Here is a 19,750-nt window from a genome sequence, read left to right as displayed (position 1 = left end):
TGGGAAAGAGCTGAGAGCTCTCCTAACTCTCATGCATGTAGTCCGTGCATGGGCATGCACTGTAACTGAGGAGCCATGGAGTGCTCATACGTGGTCACACCCACATCCTAGGCACCTCTGCTCTTTGTTTTTATGGGTCTCCTGCTTGTGGAGTTGGTGTCAGCTCTTCGGGTTCTCCTTTCACTCCGTGTCATTTCTTTCCTTTTCAGGGGTTGTTAATCTTCTCTTTTCTCAGTTCGACAGTGGAAGAATTGAACATTAGTCGGGTCTTATGTATGCTCAGAGCTCCAAGGTTGTTTATAAACAGGCTGTTAAAGTTCTTCAAAATACTCAGTAGGCAAAAGCAGGCCAGTCACTGTGAGGTTGACACCAGCCTGATCTACAGAGCAAGTTCTAGGCCATCCAAGGCTGCATAGTGAGACTCTGCCTTGAAATTAATTGATTGATTGATTGATTCTCTCAAAATAGACTCAACTGTTGGCGTCCATCCAGGCATCTCAGAGTAAACCTAGGCAGGCAGATCAAAGCTCCTTTACCTTTTCTTGTGCAATTTCTATCTTCTTTAACTCTTTGCTATTCTGTGGCTAAAAGCCACCGGCTTCTGGAAATTACCTCCTGATAGCAGCAGGGGATTCAAAAAAGAAATGTAGTTACTTGAGCTATTTTCTCTCTGGCTGGTCAGGAGAGAGGCTCAAGTTCATTAACTCTTTATAAGCCAGAGAGAAAAGAAAAGAAGAAAGTCAGGCATTCATGCAGATACACAGACACAACACACACACATACACACATATACACACACACATACTTCAGTTCCATAAGAGTTTATGCATGCTTACATACATACACATAGACCTGTACACGAATTTATGTATGTACATACATAGACAGACATATACAAAAATCCACATTCTTTTCTCTGGTAATTTATGTCTTCTAGACAAAAGTTCTTTATAAAATTACCTCATAGATAAAATGTTACAAAGAGGGAGTTACAGGAGGGCATCAGTAGTAAGTTCAAAGCAGTGTTTCATTCTATAAGCTCAAAGCAACAGTTGCACACCTGTGGCTTCCTCCTTGGACCTGACCTAGAATGAATGTTTTTCCTTGATCACAAATCTGTCCCAAGCCTGTTTCTCTTCTTAGTACAACTTATGAAAGCTCATCATATTCCTTATTATGCAGCCTTTATTTACTATTCTATGAGGAAGGGGCACATTCTAGACTTAATTCTAACTTTATTACATCTTTTTGGCAAAACAGCTAAGGCCATCCTAAAATCATATGCATTAAATGGGGGAAATCAAACAACATTAATTCATGAAAGTCATCTTCATGTTGATCTCCAGGAAATTAGCCCAGTAGGGTGGGCCGATGCCCAGGAATCACTGGGCTGTGTAATGGCAGGAAAGCCATATCAGCAGCAAGAAGCAATCCTGGGACGAAGTCTCTAGGGCTGTGCCTCTCCAGAGTGGCACATCTGCGAAACATGGGCCATCTCCAGGAAGCTCACTTGCTTGCCATAGCCTTTTCCTAGATGGCTTCTGACAGCCAATCCCTGATAAATTAAACTTCAATCTTCGTAACTGCATCCCACCTTCCTTCTCAGTCCTCAGTGCCTCCTCGTCCTCAGTAGCATACGTGGTTTTCCTCTGCTGGACTCGATCCAGTGACTTGAGACTGTCAAATAGCTTCTGCGTGTGTGTCTTCCAACCTGCCCGTACTTGCTTCTGAGAATTCCATATTGGTAAAAATAAAGTTCACCCAAGAATGTTCCCTGTGAACAACACTTTTAAATCATTTTCTCTCAAAGCTGTGTGCATTCTGTTTTCCAGCTTATAAATGTCCACCTCACTGTGATCCAAATCCTATCCTATCTCCAGGACATAATTACACTTCTATGAAACTTTATGATGTTTATATTAAGCTTATTTTCACTATTCATTTCTCAGGCATAAACAGTTTATTGGTTAGATTTCTTTATTTTTACAGGATCTCATGCAACCTAGGCAGCTTCAAACTTGACATGTAGCTGAGGCTAGGCTTGAACTCTTGACCTCCTGTCTCCACCTCCTGAATGACACAACTAAAATGTCTGTGTCCCCACTCTTGCTTCCTCAGAGCTACCAGAGAGGAGATGGGAGAGGAGGGAAAATAGGATTAGGGTACACTGTAAGAGATTCTCTAAGATTTAATAAAGCTTTAGAAGCTACTAGAGGACAGAGCCTGTATTGTAGACCTCAGCCAAGCACAGTGACCATGGCTGGTTAAGAGTAACCCCAGGGCACAGGGGAAATAGCTTTGAGGGCTGCTAGGCCCTGGGCTTGGTCCTCAGCATAGAAGTTTAACAAAGAAAAGTTAGTTTGCTTGTCATCATGACTGAATACCTCACGAGAAGCAGCTTAATGCAGTGGAGTGCTATGTGGGCTCACAGTTTGAGGGGTGACGGCTCTTCACGGCGGGAAAGGACAGTTGGCGGTGTGTGGTGGGCACTGCTTGCCCACTTCTTAGCGGACCAGGAAACAAAGCCAGGGCAGGAAGCTCGTCCGTCTAAGGTCAGTCTAAGCTGTGAACCTCAGGGCTCACACTTCCTCTAGCTCAGTGGTTCTCAACCTTCCTAAAGCTGCAACTCTTTAGTACAGTTCCTCATGTTGTGATGAACCCAACCATACAATTATTTTCATTGCTACTTTATAATTTTTTACTGTTATAAATAATAATGTAAAGACTTGTGCTTTCTGATGGCCTTAGGCAGCCCCTGTGAAAGGATTGTTTGATTCCCACAGGGTCTCAACCACAAGTAGAGAACCTCCCAAAGGTAGTTAGTCCCCACCTCCCAAAGGTTCCAGCTCTTTCCCCAAACCATACTACTTGTTAGGACCAAGTGTTGAAACACGGGAGCCTACTGGGGATTTTTACCTCCAAACCAAACAGCCAGGTATGGTGACACATGCCTATAATTTTGACACTCAAGTGCCAAGGCAGAAGGATCATGAATGTGAGGCTGCCATGAGCCATCCTATCCCAAGGTTCACTTTAATGTGTTTGCTCTTTAAAATCGGTTTTCTGGTTCTTGCTTTAAAGATGTTATCAAATCTTAAGGGAGTCGTTGTAAACATTTTTAATCACTGAGCAGAAAATCAGGGTAGACAGAAGAGCAGGAAGAGCATTCAGTGCAAAATACGTGTGTGTGTGTGTGTGTGTGTGTGTGTGTGTGTATACATAGTGTATAAATGTAGCCAGGGCTACAGCCACAGGCTGAAGAGAGCTCAGCAGTCACAAGTGCCTTCTGCTCACCCAGCAGACCTGATTTCCATTCCCAGCACCATGTCAAGTGGCTCACAACCGCCTGGAACTCCAGTTCTAGAGGACTCCAAACCTTCCTCTGGCCCCTGTAGGCACCCACACATATGTGGCATACAGACAAACACACAGAGACACATAAATAAATCTTAGAGAGAGAAAGGGAGACCTACTACCACCAAATGGAATTCTTTTAGAAACTAAATACCTTAGTTCATAATATGTGAGTTGAAGGCATGCCCACATCCCAAACTGCTTGTTATGAGACAGTTTTAGTCATTTGTGATATGTACCTATATGTTCCTGCTGGTGCACACATGTATGTGGGGTGTGTACCTGTGTGTGAAGGTGACTTAACACCTCTTTTTTGAGACAGTATTAAACCTGAAGTTTTCCTGATTCAGCTAGTCTTGCTGGATTGAGCTAGACTAGGCTGGCCAGTGGACCCCAAGAATCAGCCTGTGTACACCTCCGCAGCCTGGCAGTGTATGTGGGTGTTGGGATCTGAGCTCAAGTCTCAGTGCTTACACACCCAGCTCTTGACCAGCTCATCTCTTCCCAGCCCCCATTTTTGTAAACTTCAGTATCCATCTGAGACTCTTACTGACTTGCCCTTTCTCCCCTATTTGAAGGTTTCTTGTTCTCCTCAAGGTCTAAAGGTTTGGGTTCAAGACACTTCCTATCTGTGTAGCCGTGCGGGGCAGGTCCTCCCAGTCCGGATTCAGATGAACGGCTGGATTCACAATGGAAACCTGTTGTGCCCGTCCTGCTGGGACTTCTGTGAGCAGTGCCCACCAGAAACAGACCCTCCAGCGGCCAACCTGACTCGAGCCCTTCCTCTGGGTGAGTGCTCACCATGGTTGGCAGAATGAGGGAGAGTAAAGAGAGAGCTGTCCCTTACAGGCTCTGGGGTGCGCCAAGCTCCTTCTCCTTGGATTTGAGGTCCTCCGGGAAAATCCTTCTGTCATACATGCACACATTCTCATTCTGAAGAGTGAACAAAATTCTACTCATCAAACATAAAAAGAAACTATATTTTAGTTATATCATAATCAGGTAAGATACTCAAAAAGGGGTCTGGAAGAATGGTCAGTGGATAGAACACTGCCTTCAAGAGCATGAGGGCCTGAGTTCAAATCCCCAGGGCCTCCCAACAAATCTAGGCATAGTGGTGCTTGTCTACAATCAGTTCTTTGCAGTGGGGTCAGGAAGATCCTGGGGGCTTGCTGGTCAGCCAGCCAGTCAGCGAGCTTCAGGTTCCCTGAGAGACCACATCTAGGAAGTGCACAGTAGACAACAGAAGAAGACACCAGCACCAGTTTCTGGCTTCCTACACACCGGGGAACCTATGTGCACACGTGAACATGCCCCCCGAACACACGCTACTCAGGATTGGTACCAGCATGAGACACAAATGCACATGCAAAACGAGAACGGCTTTGGCTTATAAGGATGAGCTGGCTCTCACAGAATAATGTAGAATAACTGATTACTCCTATCTGAAATATCTGGAAATAGAATTGTTTTAGAATTTAGAGGTTTTTATGATTTTGGAACATTTACATATACAAGTAAGCTCTCTTGGGATAAGACCTCAATCTAAAAACATAAAATATATTGAAGTTTATATATGCTTAATACACATGCCCTGATGGTAATTTGATATAGTATTTTGGTATGCCTGTGTTTTGATCAAGTCATCTCTGTTCCCAGAATAGTTTGGATTTTGGATTTCAGGTCTTCAGATTAGGGATACCCAATTCTTGTATTCTGTGAGACTAAGGTGACACATTTCAGTGGGTTCTTTAGAACAGGGGGAGGATGGAAAGGACTGGCTTCAGAAGACCTCAGGGAAGTGTCCACACTGGGCATTAAATCAGTCTTCTGTTGCCTTTGGAACAAGATGTAGAATTCTCAGCTTCTCCAGCACCGTGTCTACTAGCCATGATGACAATGGTCTGAATCTCAGAACCTGTAATCCAGCCCCCATTAAATGTTTTTTGGTCATAGTATTTCTTCACAGCAACAGAAACTCTAAGTAGGACACATGGTCTGTCTCAAAGAAACAAAAGGCAAAAAGTAGATGACTTTATGCGGCTTACAGGTGAACGTTTATACACTCCAAAGTCAATCAAATTCCTGCCTTTCCTAAAGCCTGGGTCTTTCCCCACCCAAAGCCCTTTAAGTAGAGAGTAAGGTTTGGTTTTATCTGGGCTTTTTGAAACAGAGTTGGCCTATGCCACACAGGCTGGCCTGGAACTCATAGTAATAACCTCACTTCAGCATTTCAAATGCCTGGTCAGGCACCTGTCACCAAGACCGAGTCAGACGGTGAATTCAGAAGGTTTGTACAAGTGTTGGAGGTCTTCAGGACAATTCTCATTTGTTAGTTTCCTAGAAGGACTCCCAGGACTTGTCCTGGGCCTGGACTTGCTGCAGTGGAGACACACGAGACAGAATCGAAGAAAGGAGACACAGGATCAAAGTCCAGAGGAGATGGCATCCCAGGTGGTACTGGGAGCCATCTTAGCTGTAAAGCCCCTGAAGCTGCGGCTTCAAGCCGCTGTGCAGAAACTGTCTACACAGCTCCATCCGGTTTCTCTACAGTTACACTCCTAACAACACAATGAACTATTTCAAATGGCACAAAAGTCTGAAGTCCTTTGATGGAATTTATAGTAAATGTAGTGGTGTCGAATTAAAATTAGATAAACCCCATTGGTGGTGTGTACCTTGCTACCTGCCCCAACGTTCTGGGTTTCCAAATGAAAGATACATATAACATTTTGATCCATCTTAATCAGCTCAAGTGGCTGGGCCACTTCCTAACCTCCATATAGTTAATCCACCCCCTATACCCTCCACCCTTGCCAATAATCTCAAGTTATTACTTACTAAGCCTTACATTCTGTCTTGGCTGCTCCGGACCCAGAGTACTGCCCACCTGGGCCACACTCTCCCGGACTCCTTCACATGTTGGCTATGCCTCCCTGTCTTCCACTCTCCTCAGCATGGTGGCTTTCCTCTCCTTCTCCCTTCCCCTCTTCTCTCTTTCCCTAGCCTGGGAATCTTTAACGTCCTGCCTCTGATGGCCCTGCCTGGCCATACGAACTCTCATACAAACAACTTTGGAGACTATCTCAGTCAGGGTTTTACTGCTGTGAACAGACCATGGCCAAGGCAGCTCTTATAAGGACAACATTTGATTGGGGCTGGGTTATAGGTTCAGAGGTTCAGTCCATTATCATCAAGGTGGGAACTTGGCAGCGTCTAAGCAGGCATGGTGCAGGAGGAGCTGAAAGGTCTACATCTTCATCTGCAGGCCTCTAAGAGAAGACTTGACTTCCAGGAAGCTAGGATTAGAGTATTAAAGCCCATGCCCACAGTGACACACCTACTCCAACAGGGCCACACATCCTAATAGTGCCCCTCTCTGGCCCAAGCTATAAAAACTATCACAGGGACCCAAATTAACATAAAAGTCACACACTGGTCCAAAACTAGATAGTCCTAAGAGGGTACCATCCTTACACACAGTCCAGATCTAACTGTAAGATCTCCATCTCATTGCTAAAGCAGAATGTGGGAGTGGGGCAGTGTTCACACCTTCAGCGGTTGGAGATGCGGTAAAGGGAAAGTCACCTTCTTGGGTTCAGAGAAGAATCTTTATACAGAAGCAGGATATGGAGGAATCGGGAGGAGGCCAAGTCAGTCAAGGCTGTGAAATGATGTTTCTGCCCCAGGAGTTTATCACAGGCAAGGGATCTATTGCAAGGAGGTTGGGCAGCCGTGGTCACAAACAACTCAACCCCCTGTACCTAAGTCAGGTGGGCCTCACATGCTTGTTCCTGCTCCCTCTTTGTAGGGAGCAGAGGAAACCATGAGTGGGTGTGTGGGTGGGTGAGTGAGTAGGTGGGTGTGTGTGTGAGTGGGTGTGTGTGAGTGGGTGTGTGTGAGTGGGTGGGTGTGTGGGTGGGTGAGTGAGTAGGTGGGTGGGTGGGTGAGTGGGTGTGTGTGTGGGGGGGTGGGTGTGTGAGTGGGTGGGTGGGTGTGTGAGTGGGTGGGTGGGTGTGTGAGTGAGTGGGTGGGTGAGTGAGTGAGTGGGTGGATGAGTGAGTGAGTGAGTGAGTGGGTGGGTGGGTGAGTGGGTGAGTGAGTGAGTGAGTGAGTGAGTGGGTGAGTGAGTGAGTGGGTGGGTGAGTGGGTGGGTGAGTGGGTGAGTGAGTGAGTGGGTGGATGAGTGGGTGAGTGAGTGAGTGGGTGGGTGTGTGAGTGAGTGGGTGGGTGTGTGAGTGGGTGGGTGAGTGAGTGGGTGGGTAAGTGGGTGAGTGAGTGGGTGAGTGGGTGAGTGAGTGGGTGGGTAAGTGGGTGAGTGAGTGAGTGGGTGAGTGAGTGGGTGTGTGGGTGGGTGACTGAGGGGGTGGGTGGGTGAGTGAGTGGGTGAGTGAGTGAGTGGGTGAGTGAGTGAGTGGGTGGGTGAGTGAGTGAGTGAGTGGGTGAGTGAGTGGGTGTGTGAGTGAGTGAGTGAGTGGGTGGGTGAGTGGGTGTGTGGGTGGGTGACTGAGGGGGTGGGTAAGTGGTTACTGTTGACACAGGCACAGCCATGTTTAGGACCCCAACACCTCAGCCCTATGGGAGGGGCAGAGCCTTCCTCCAAGTGGAAAACATTCGAATAAAAACTGGCAACTGCAGCTTCCTCCTCCTGAATGGTTATAGCCTGTGACAGCTCACCGACTTCCCACCCACACTCAGTAGCCCCTCCCTGGGCTGACCATAATAAACACTCTGAGGTTACAGTTGCTTGAGAAGTTGGGTGACTCCATCAGAGTGTGCACAGCCCACTTGACCCCAGCTTTCTGTAAGCATGTGCTGCACCTGCTGTGTCTTTGGTGAGTGTGTTCTCTTTATTCCTTCACCACCCCAGTCAGCAGAGCCTGGGCACAGCATCTCTGAGAGGGAGTTTGTGCAGAGTACTGTAGCCTCCTGGTTGTCCCCAACCTGCACTAGCATGGTCTTGAGTCTGATACAGACTATAAGGAGAACAAGGAGGGCTCAGGCATTGCTTAAACCCTGAGATGCGTCGACTTCCTGCATCTGTCGATGTATGTGTGTCTGTCTGTGACACACAAGGTTGTAACTGACCACCTATTGAACTGTGTGCCAGGAACTCTCAGATGCTCTTTCTTTTCCTGTATGTGTGTGTGTGTGTGTGTGTGTTTGTGTTCATGTGTTCCTCTATGGTGTGTGTGTGTGTGTTTGTCTCTGTGTGTCCTCCCTCCTCTTTTGTTTTTTGAGGCAGTTTCATACAGCTGGCCCCAAACCACAACTCCACGTGAAGCTGAGGGTGAATTTGAATTGGCTCCTGCCTCATCTGCTCTCAGCCTTTGCTCACCTCTCAGTCTTTAATCGGAACGGTCTAACCACAAACACATGCCTGTGGTGTGTTTCTGCCCTAGATCTCTGCTCCTGTTCTTCCAGCCTGGTGGTCACGCTCTGGCTCCTCCTCGGCAATCTGTTCCCTCTGCTGGCTGGGTTCCTTCTGTGTGTGTGGCACTAGGAGTGGAGAAGTGAATTCTCAAGATGACAGTTTTGTCGTGTTCCCATGAAGAAAGCACAAAACCTGGGTGAGCACCAGCCCAGGCAGATGATGCTGACAACCAACATGCCATTCCCAACTCTGGCTTGGAAGTGCTGCCCACAGTAGGACTGTGAAGAGTGTCCACGGCAGTAACTCCTCACCAGCCGCACAGCCACCTTAGAGTGTGGAGAGGAACTCCCAAGGCTCCTTAGTTCACGGAGACTCAATCTCCTGGAGGTTCTCCTTTAATGCGGGTGGATGGTGGGATTTGCACGATCACACACCTCAACACTGAACGCCCATGAGCATCCAGGTCACCCAGAGAGCAGCTGATGGAGTCCAGAGTAGAGGATCCCGTCGTCCAAAGTACAAAACTGCTCATCAGGACTTCAGAGTTCCCGCCACCACTGCGCTTGTTTCAAATGAAGATCTGGATACAGAACCCTCAAATCATCACTCCTTGTCCATTCTGTTTTGCTAAAGCGTCTGACTTGACTGTATTTGCCTTTCCTGTCAGCTGTGTGGCGGTTTGCCGAGCTGTGGTCAGTGCGGTGTCAGTCGTCTGTGCCTGACAGGCCGTCTCCCTCTGAGTTTAGTGTCCACTTGCTTTCCTCACTAATCTCATAGCAACTTGGAAAACCGTGGGAGAGCGTGAAGTGCAGTGTGCGGTCAGAAGGTTGAAATTGTGCAAACAGAAGGCAGCATGATTGTGCTTCAGGTAATATTTATTTAAAAAAAAAAATCCACCAAACACAACGGATCCTTTCTGGCCTGTGTAAATTTTAAAGGTTTACAAGTGGACAGGCAGTTACTTCCAGGAGGACTAGGCTATTACAGAATTACTGCTGAATCACAAAGTTATTTTGTAGGCCAGAAGAAAAAGACTCAAGACAAAGTCATCTGAATTGCTTGGGGTCCAGCCTGCCCAGGGGCCTATCTGGACTCTGTTACAGCACTGAATATCACCATGTCTGCTTCCTCCCATGGTCCACACTCCTGCACCACATGATTCTGTGAAGCAGTCCTCCTGTACCAGAGCTTACCAACCCTCTAGTAACTTAATTTTGAAACTCTTTAACAAAAAGCGATACCCTGTTTTCCTCCCTAAAGACAATCAATTACTGTAGCATTATAAATAGCTGTTGGGACCAGCAAGATGGCTCAGTGGGTAAAGGCACTTGCCACCAAGCCTAAAGTTCTGAGTTTGATTACTGGAGATCATGTGGGAGAAGAAAGGGACTGGTTCCTGAAAGTTGTCCTCTGACCCACACACATGTGTGTGTGCGCACACGCACACACACACACACACAAGTATGTGTAAAACTTTAAAATGAAACATGACATTTTAACACATTGGTCTTCCCTCTGTTTCACTCACTGTATGTTACTGAGTGTAAGACATTTACAAGTAGAGTGAAACATGGTGGCCGGTAATCCCAACACTTGGGAAGAAGAGGCAGAGGATCATGAGTTCAAGATCATCCTCAGCTCCATAGGGAAATTCTATCTGAAGCCAGTATTGACTACACAAACACTGTGTTGGGAGTAGACGGGAGAAAGGACTTGTGTAAGGGAACAGAACTCCGTGGCATAAGCACTGTCTCTAACCAGCTGTGACACCGCAACGGGACAGCAGCCTCCGAGCAAAGGAAAACTCACCTTCTTAAAGGCAGAAATTTGAAATATAGGTTGGAGGTATTCATCAGTGTGCAGAGCTGAGGCTCCTAAACTCAGGCAACAGTAGCTAAAAGGTCATTGTCTGCAGACCAGTACCCTGGGCTTTGCCAGCGTTCTGCATCCTGTCAGAGAAGAGTGATCATGTTTTTGAAGAAATATACAGTATGGCTGGCATGGTGGCACACGCCTTTAATCCTAGCACTTGGGAGATGGGGTAGTGGATATCTAAGAACAGCCTGGTCTACAAAACAAGTTCCAGACTAGCCAGGGTCACATAGTGAGAGGAACCTGCCTAAAAGGAAATATACATTAAACCTTAATCCCTATGATGATTATGAATTATCCTACAACATGTATAAAGAATTTTACCAAAAATAACACTGGAGCGCACTGAGAGTCCATGAAAGGTTTGGCCAGGAGGTAGTGTTGTTTCCAAGCATGGTGCTTTTTATACTTGAAATATATTTTTGCTTTATATTTTAATTAATATTATATTTGCACTAATGACTTTCTGGAGAAAGTGTTACAGACATTTTTGTATATATATATATTTATTTATTTATTTATTGAGCTTGGAATGTGGGTTCCCAGTGTTTTCTCTGCATAGACATGAAACTTAATGCAGCCGGAGTCAGGGACACTGAGCTGAGCATCAGTGGCAGCCGGAGTCAGGGACACTGAGCTGAGCATCAGTAGCAGCCGGAGTCAGGGACACTGGACTGAGCATCAGTGGCTGTTTCGTCTCTTTCTCTTCAGTGAGCCCAGAGCGAAGTCACTTGTTTATCATTGATCCCACATGGCATATTAACAAACCTCGGATGGTCACTCAGCCCGGAGGACAGTGTAAGAGGCTCATTGCCGTCCTCACTTGGAATATAGACACAGAACTAGCTCCTGCAGTCGAGATTTCAGTGCGGGAACTGTTAGAATTCAGCTGTGACCTGAAGAATTTGAAACAGCTTTCATGCTAGTGGCAGATGAATCCTTTCACATCTCAAGGACAAAACCAGTGGCCCATGGAAGGAACCAAGCAGGGTGCTCCATGGTAGAGGTAAGCTGGGGCGGGAAAGAGATGGGGTACATCAGGGGTAGACTGGAGTCCCTTCCTGAGTCAGAAATGCCCGGTGTTCATAAAAACTGACGACCTCGGCATTCAGTGCAAACATGTCATGTGAGTTTTAAGGTCCTAGGTGTCAAACACATCAAGTGATTGTCTCAGGTTTTTGCAGAATTGAAGGAAGGAAGAAAAGCCATGTAAGGAGCTTTGAGCAGGGTCAGGGAAGGAGCGGGGCAACCTTTGGTAGTCTGTGCACTGGCTCCTTGGATTTCCTCCTGCACAACACCCTTCCGGTAATACTTACATTTTCCCTATAGGATTCTATTTTTAAGACAAAATGGGGATTCTAAAAATGTTATAAATTATACTTAGCATTAGTTTTTAGCCTAAGTCGGCTTAGAGTTTATTAAGATGTTAAGATATATCATAATTGTATGGGTTGTAAGTAGTTTTAGGAAGATACATAAGTGTGTCAGTATTTCATGAAGTGTTATTAGCATTCTCTTAATGTTAGATTCACAGATTCAGCCGGGCACAGTAGTCATGCTTATAATCCATTATAGGAATGCCTATAAAGCACTCAGGAGATGGAGGCAGCAGGATTATGATTTAAGACCAGCTAGGGCTACAGAGAGGCACTGTCTCAATCCTACCCTTCCCCACCAAAAAAAAGTTACCGTTTGTGGCCGTGTTTGAAGCAGATAGATGCTTGCTCTGAAATCTATACTGTAGAGCCCTGAGACTAACACTTGACTAGGCCTGAGTCGTGGCTGGCCCTGCTCAGCCTCCTGGAGTCTGCAGCCTGCACACTGTGTTCCTTGCCTGGCCCAGCTGTGTACTCAGAAGCTGGATAAACAGAGGAGAGCCCGTCTCTGAAGACAGCTGAGTTGTTCCAGTATGAGGTGGACACCGCTCGCCCTCACCGCTGGCTTCATGGTGAGCACCAGTTCTCCCTGACAGGACCTTTCACCCCAGCCCAGGAGCACGGACGTGCTGTGCTCCGTCCAAGCCGCTCCTTCTGAAGAAAGGTTTGCGCTGGAAAGGTTCTTTTCCTTTTGAAATTAGGTTGGGACTGGGAAGGGAATGCTTTTATGTTTACATTTTTAATAAGGAAAATAGACTTAAAAATTGTTCTTTATTTATAGTGGTGAACTTTAAGTGTAATGTATTCCTTAGAAAAACACGACTTTAATAAAAATGGAAACTAAATTGTAGCTTGTCTTTACCTAAAACCAGAAACTTTTTTTTTGCCTCATTCTGTTTTTTTTAAATGTTTATTTATTTATTTATATGAGTACACTGTTGCTGTCTTCAGACACACCAGAAGAGGGCATCAGATCTCATTACAGATGGTTGTGAGCCACCATGTGGTTGCTGGGAATTGAACTCAGGACCTCTGGAAGAGCAGTCAGTGCTCTTAACCACTGAACCATCTCTCCAGCCCCAGACACTTTTTAAAGCCTGGGTAAGAAACAAATACAGTCACGACCTCTGCTGGGGAAAAATGAGGAGGTCACTACTGGGAAATAAAACTCAGTTTTACTTACATGAAAAAAAGTTGTCCTGCATCCAGAATGGGGTAGTCATATGTGACACCTGAAGAGGTAAGGGGGAGAAGCAGACCAGACGGGTCCTCAGAACAGCCTGATGCTGTTGCAGCCCAGGGCCTGTGCTCTGTGACAGCCTATTGCAAACACTGGCAGCCATGGAGAGTGACTTCCTGCTAACGCATATGTGAGTATGGGTCCTGGGGACCAAACCCAGATCAGCAGACTTGGCAGCAAGCATCTTTAAGCCCAGAATCCTCTTGCTGGCCCTAAAATATTATCTTTATTGTTTTCAGTTTTCCTCTCTTAAAACGTTATTATATTTGTTTCTGTGTGAATGTTGGTTATGTGTGTGTGTGTGTGTGTGTGTGTGTGTGTGTGTGCGCGCGCGCGGGCGCAAGTGTGTGCATGCAGGAACTTGCCATGGTGTATGTGTGAATGTCAGAGGACAATTTTGGGGGTCTTGGGGATGAAATTAAGGTCACCAACTTTGGTGACAAGGGCCCTAGTCTGCTGAGCCATCTTATTGGTTCTCAGTTTTCCTCATGTCACATGCCTTTAGTCCCCAAACTGTCTGGCAGAGGCAGACAGATCTCTGAGTTTGAGGCCAGCCTGGTCTACAGAGTGAGTTCCAGGACAGCCAGGGCTACACAGAGAATCTGTCTCCAAAAGTTAAAATAAAGAAATTGAAAAATTGTGTATAGCTATCTTCAATTACTATTCTTTACCTTGAATGTTTAGGTTTTTTATTTTGTTCATTTTCATTCCAACTTCTACCTGTTACCCACCCCCTTCCCCCTCCCAGCTCTCACCCCCATCGGCCACCCTCCAACTTGGGATGAGTCTTCTATCTTAGCCTCAAAACTGGAATTATGAGTCACCATGCCCAGATCTTTTATTTTTAATTTTTATCTTTTGACCCATAGACAAAGGAACTACAACCAAAAGAAGACACAAAGACAAAGGTTAGAAATTGGGTAAATCATTGTGCTGAGAGGAATAAAATGTCCCGATGATTCAATCATAAGACAGTGTTCCTCCCTGAGCACAGTCCACCAGCACAGTATACTTCACCCTCTGCACACATCCCCCCTGATCTGGCTGTGATCCTCCTGCCTCAGGCAGCTCAGCTGTCCCGATGGCTCAGTCACATTTTTGAAACATGGTCAGTCGCCTTTTATTAAACAGGCCTAATACATAGTACTCACCAGGAGCAGCCAGCAGGCTTTCTGGAGGGAACTGTTATGAATTCTCCCAACATTTAAAGCACCTTCAACCCCACCATGCCAATCTAGAGAGCTGCCCTTTGACCAAGCTATAGATGAGGGGGCACCAAATAGACCAGAGGTAAAGTTCAAGAGCTGATGCCTGACCAGCCCAGACCTTGTCAATGCCAGGTACTCAAAAGATGGGCGGTCACACAAGGTCTCACTGTGTAGCCTGTCAGCCTGGAACTCACTATGTAGGGCAGGTTGGCCTCAAAATTAGGCCTGTCTGTCCCTGCTTAGGACTGAAGGCATGAGCCACCTTGCCCAGCAAGAATGCCTTTTAAAAATAAAGAAAGAAAGAAACAAGCAAAGACCATTGCTAGCATGTCAGGAGGCCACATTTAAACCAGGGTCAGGTGCTAGAGCCATCCCATGCAGACAGGGAGCTGAGTGCGGTGGTCCAGCTTTGGGATGACAGAGCCTTGTATTCCAGAAAGCAGATCCGTTACCGAGAAGTTAACAGTCTGGCCATGCCAGACTATGGGGTACTTTATGATGCAAAAGCATCCCAAGATCAAACCACAGGAGTGTCAAGATGCAGAGTACACGCTTCATCATGTGCATGGGGAGGGCCAACACAGGCTGCTTTGTCAGCAGCATCCCAGGGAAGAAACCTCATCTGATCTGGCCATGCTTGTGTCTAACACTGCATTATGCTGGGGGACATACTCAGCAAGACTTCATCCTTTGACACTGGGTCTTAAATATCTTTTCTCAAGATATCAGCTTTGAGGGCTAGCCTGGGCTCTCTAATAATGTCTTTGGTATTACGTCATCTCCTTGCAAAGGTCACACTTTTCTTCCTGCTACTGTATTTTTCTACCACAAGCTAACAGCTAAATCCCATTAAATCCTTAGAGTTCATTTTAAATGTCACCTTCCAGAAAATATTGATATTTTTTTCCAACTAGATGTCCATTTTGAACTGTCCGTTCATCTCCTCTAGAAGGTGATGCCCTGTTCTGCGGATCTCTTCTCCGGAGATCTCCTCTCCCTACAGGTCATAGTAAGTGGGTTTCTTTAGAAGAACCTGAGGAGCTGGGACCGCAGAGCCAGAACTGGAAAGCCTCAGCTACATGCTGCTTCCAGGCCCACAACGTGCTGGGTCTCTCCATCAGCCTTGGAGGTTTGAGAGGACAGCAACTGTACACCAGCCTCTACCACGAGGCCGATCATAGTGGACAGCATCACAGGAACATGAGCAGGGGCTGGCCCCTGTGTAGTGGCACCTCTGGCCTGAAGACAGCCCCGTTGAGCACCTGCAACACTGGTTTGGTCCCCTGGACCAAGCCCACAGCTTTGTAGGGGACACCTTCCAGGGCCACAGTCAGGACGCATTCCCCACTGCCCTGCTCCCCTGAGACCACAGGGCTGTGGGAGGTGGTGACATTGAGGCCAGCCTCTTTCACCAGTTCACAGCTGCCTGCTTTGATGCTTCTCTCAGAAGGCTGACAGTGACTGCAGGGCTCAGGCAGGACCCAGCATTCTTCAGAGATGTTCCTTGTATAACCACTGTGGCGTGCATCGGCATGCCCAGTGCTTCTGCCAGACCAACCCAAGGCTTGGTGTGTGGAGAGAAGACACTGGTAAGGGCCAGGGTGTTTACAACCACTGTTAGAGATTTCTCCTTCACCATGTCCACAAACTGGTGGCGATTTCCTCCCCACAGCAGCTCTGGGCCTCCTAGGTGCTGGCGCCCAGGAGGGGACAGCTGACGACATTCTTGTGGTTCACTAAGGCCCAGTCCCATGGTGGCTTTTCTGTAAAAACATCTGGTGCAGCACCAGCACAGTGACCAGACTGCAGGGTACTAAGCAGAGCACCTTCATCCACTATGCCTCCTCGAGCACAGTTCACCACTTGCACATCTTTCTTGCACTGGGCAAAGTTGCTGTCATTGAGCAAGCCTGTGATGGAGGGCAGGAGTGGGGTGTGGCCAGTGATGAAATCCCAGAGAGGCCAGGTCTCCTCTAGTGGCTGAACACCAAAGAAGGCAGCAACTTCTGGAGAAATGATGGGGTCATAGCCTAGTCTTCATTCCAAAAGACTGCGTTCAGTTAGCCACCTCTCTTTCCGATTCTGCCTAGGCCAAGAATTCCCTGTCTTTCCATTCAGTTCTGTCCCCATGAACTCTTCTGGTCCCATTTGCCATCTTTCATCGAAGCTGTCGCCTGGGGAATCTGCACATGATCATCCCACAGGTGAGTTCTGCAGCACAGAGGCTATTCCATTGGGGCTGTTCATGACCAGGATGCCCTTCCTTGTGGCATCCTCCAGATCCACTAGAGCCTCTCTGTGGTGTTTATGACATCAGCAGTGATCTTAGTGGCTGACGGGATGATAAGGCCTTCACAGTCTTGGAGTTTGGCTAACAGCTCCTCCTTGCTCTCATTCTGCTTCTCCTCCATCTTGCAGGATCTCCTGGCAGCAGGGGTCCAGGCATTCACTGATAAGTGCTTGGTGTAGATTTGCGAAGGCCATTGCTGGGGCCAGACCTTCTGGTGGGCAGAAGCACTTGGTACAGGAAACTGCAGGCAGGGCTGGTGTGGTGACTGGGCCTGTCACCTTTTTAAAAGATTTATTTATTTATATGAGTGCACCATACCTGTCTTCAGACACACCAGTCAGTAGAGAGCATCAGATCCCATTACAGATGGTTTCTGCGAACTGAACGCAGGCTCTCTGGAAGAGCAGTCAGTGCTCTTAAGTACTGAGTCATCTCTCTAGCCCACAGTTGGCAGGTCATTCGGAGACCCATGTGTGAGGAACAACGAATCTTTCTCAGCATGTGTGTACCCAGCTCCTCAAGGAGAACAGATTTTCCCATCCATCATTTTCTATCATCTGTTGAGGCATTAGGCCAGGGAAATGAATGATGGCCAATTTTGGGGCCCCTTTTAATGTTTGTAGAAGGGCAAGAATCTCTTTTCATAGTCTCTCTTTCAGTTGTTAAGAGGCTCCTTCCTCCAAATGGCTTCATGGTATTTAAGGTATGGGCTGTGGCAAATGTATATAGTCCCAGTCTCTGATACCACTGCTGCTCCTGTGAGCCTGTGCCCTTTTAGAGGGCATCCTAAGGATCTGGTCTAGTCCCGTGGATATGGGCAAAAATAGTCAAGCAGTTTGTGGCCAGTTGAGGTCTGAATCAGGCAGTAGGGCAGCTGGGCTCGGAGCAGTTGGGGCCTGAAATGTCATCCTAGTGGGATTTAAGTGGAGAGACTGGTAATGGGTCATTCTGGCATTGGTAAGCCATCAACATTGGCAGTGGGGAGCGGGCGGGGGGAGCGCTGTTTGGATTCCTCTTCGATAGCTTGAGGCATGATGACCATCTGGCTTTGGCCCAATGAGTTTGTCAGCATCTTTAACCACGAGGGTTATGACTGCCCTCTGGCAACTGGCTCTAATTTCTTTGACAAGTAGGCTACTGGCCAGTGCCAGGGCAGAGCCTGAGTCAGTGCTCCTTTGGCTATTCCAGATCTCTTGTCCACAAAGAGATGGAGGGCTTAGTCACTTCTGGCACCCCTAAAGCCAAAAAATAAGTGTAGAAAAATAAAGCTTTTTTTTCTTCTTGGCCTCAGAGAGCCACCTCTGACCTTTTCTTAATATGTAACTTAGATAGGTCTCCCATGGTTGGCAGATTTGGGCCTTTTTAGTGGAGGCTCAATAGTGTAAATTCCCCAGGGCCTCCAAGAGGTCCCTGGTCCCCTCTAAGCACTTTTGTTTGGTTTCTGCTGCCCCCAGGAGGTCATTCACAATCCATAAGAGTCAGGTTGGGAAGCTGGGCTCTGTACTCACTCAGGTCTTTATGGAGGGCCTCCTCCTGTTGCCCTCTTGGACCCAAGACCTTCTTGAATATCTTCAGGCTTTAGCAAGACAGAATGTTGAGCTTTTATTATCAACAAGAGACCTTCTACTGGCTGGTTTTGTGTCAACTTGACACAAGCTAGAGTTATCACAGAAAAAGGAGCCTCAGTTGAGGAAATGCCTCTATGAGATCCAACTGTAAGGCATTTTCTCAATTAGTGATCAAGGGGGGAGGGCCCAGCCCATTGTGGGTGGTGCCATCCCTGGGCTGGTAGACCTGGGTTCTATAAGAAGGCAGGCTGAGCAAGTCAGGGGAAGCAAGCCAGTAAACAGCACCCCTCCATGTTCTCTGTATCAACTCCTGCCTCCAGGCTCCTGCCCTGTGTGAGTTCCAGTCCTGACTTCCTTTGGTGATGAACAGCAATGTGGAAGTGTAAGCTGAATAAACCCTTTCTCCCCAACTTGCTTATTGACCATGATGTTTTGCACAGGAATACAAACCCTGACTAAGATATGGTGTGTTGTTGGAATGTTTCTATGATCCCCTTTAAGAAAGCTGTGGGGCTCTCATTGTCTCTCTGACCAATATCTTATTTATCTTTGGTCAAATTAGTGGGCTGTCCTGCAGCCACTTTGAGATATGTCAACAGAGACTGCCAACATTAACAGTGTCAGAGTCTCCTCCTATCTTTAGCGGTGTTGAAATCCCAATCTAGGCCGGTTAAGAGAAAGCCAGCCTCAATAGCTGTTGACCAGGAATCTGTTCCAAGCTCTGGTGAGGGAGACATCCACCCTCTCAGGGCCTCTCCTGCCCAGTTTGCCAAGTGCTTGGATCCCTGATGTATGAGAACTTATCTTCCTACTGGGGAGAGTTTGATTAGAGCCTAAGGAGGTGCCAGCCTCAGACCTTCCCAGGGGCCATGGACACCTGAACACAACATGCTGCCTGCCTGCTGCAGATTTAGGCTTGGAAGTCAGCCCCCATCCCCCTTGTGTAGGCTTCTTCATGGCCAGAAGGAGATGGGTATAGGAACAGATTCCATATTGGTCTGGGGTCTTGTCACATTAACTGTTAGGGCTTCATCAAGCCTGAGAAAAATGGTGGTTCAGCAGGCATCTGGTTGATAAAGCAACTGAGGTCAGTATGAAGGTATCTGTGTAATGTCACAGGCAGACTTAGTCTATCACAAAGACACAACTGGTGTACACCAGGATGGTTTGAGGGTAGAGTTATCAGCCCAGATACAGCTTTAGAAACCGGGGAGTCTGGTTCAGTTTAGAATCCATCTTGAACATCTTACCATAATCAGCCGAGGAAATGTAACCAGAAAGGGGAGGGGTGCATATGAACCAAACTTATGAAACATTGAGAAGCCCCGAAGACCATTCACTTGTGAATTCCTCTCAAGTCAGGTCAGTGATGCCCTTGCCCGTGGTTTATGCTCTTAGTCATAGTGATTGGTCGCAGCCTCCTTGTCTGAGATGAGCCCTGGGCAGGAGAGCTGGCAGGGAGTGCCAG

General features: G+C 47.1%; 1 protein-coding gene and 1 pseudogene across 2 annotated transcripts in view; one reads left to right on the top strand and one right to left on the bottom strand.

Moving 5' to 3' along the window:
* The window catches only part of LMLN (leishmanolysin like peptidase), a gene marked incomplete at its 5' end in the record, with an annotated part of 52,460 nt that extends 43,422 nt beyond the window's left edge, over positions 1–9,038 (top strand). The window contains 2 exon segments of the mRNA XM_080918742.1: positions 3,933–4,143; positions 8,757–9,038. Coding sequence (XP_080774868.1) covers positions 3,933–4,143; positions 8,757–8,857 — 312 coding nt within the window. The 3' untranslated portion in view covers positions 8,858–9,038.
* Positions 9,039–15,495: 6,457 nt separating this feature from the next.
* Positions 15,496–16,908, bottom strand: LOC308422886 (D-3-phosphoglycerate dehydrogenase-like; annotated as a pseudogene). Its single transcript has one exon. The product of its transcript is annotated as a D-3-phosphoglycerate dehydrogenase-like (transcript).
* Between the last annotated feature and the right edge of the window lie 2,842 nt (positions 16,909–19,750).

The sequence above is a fragment of the Micromys minutus genome (assembly GCF_963924665.1).
Source record: "Micromys minutus genome assembly, chromosome: 7".
Lineage (NCBI taxonomy): Eukaryota > Metazoa > Chordata > Mammalia > Rodentia > Muridae > Micromys > Micromys minutus.
The sequence above is the reverse complement of the archived record's forward strand: the minus strand, read 5'-3'. Positions and strand labels throughout refer to the sequence as shown.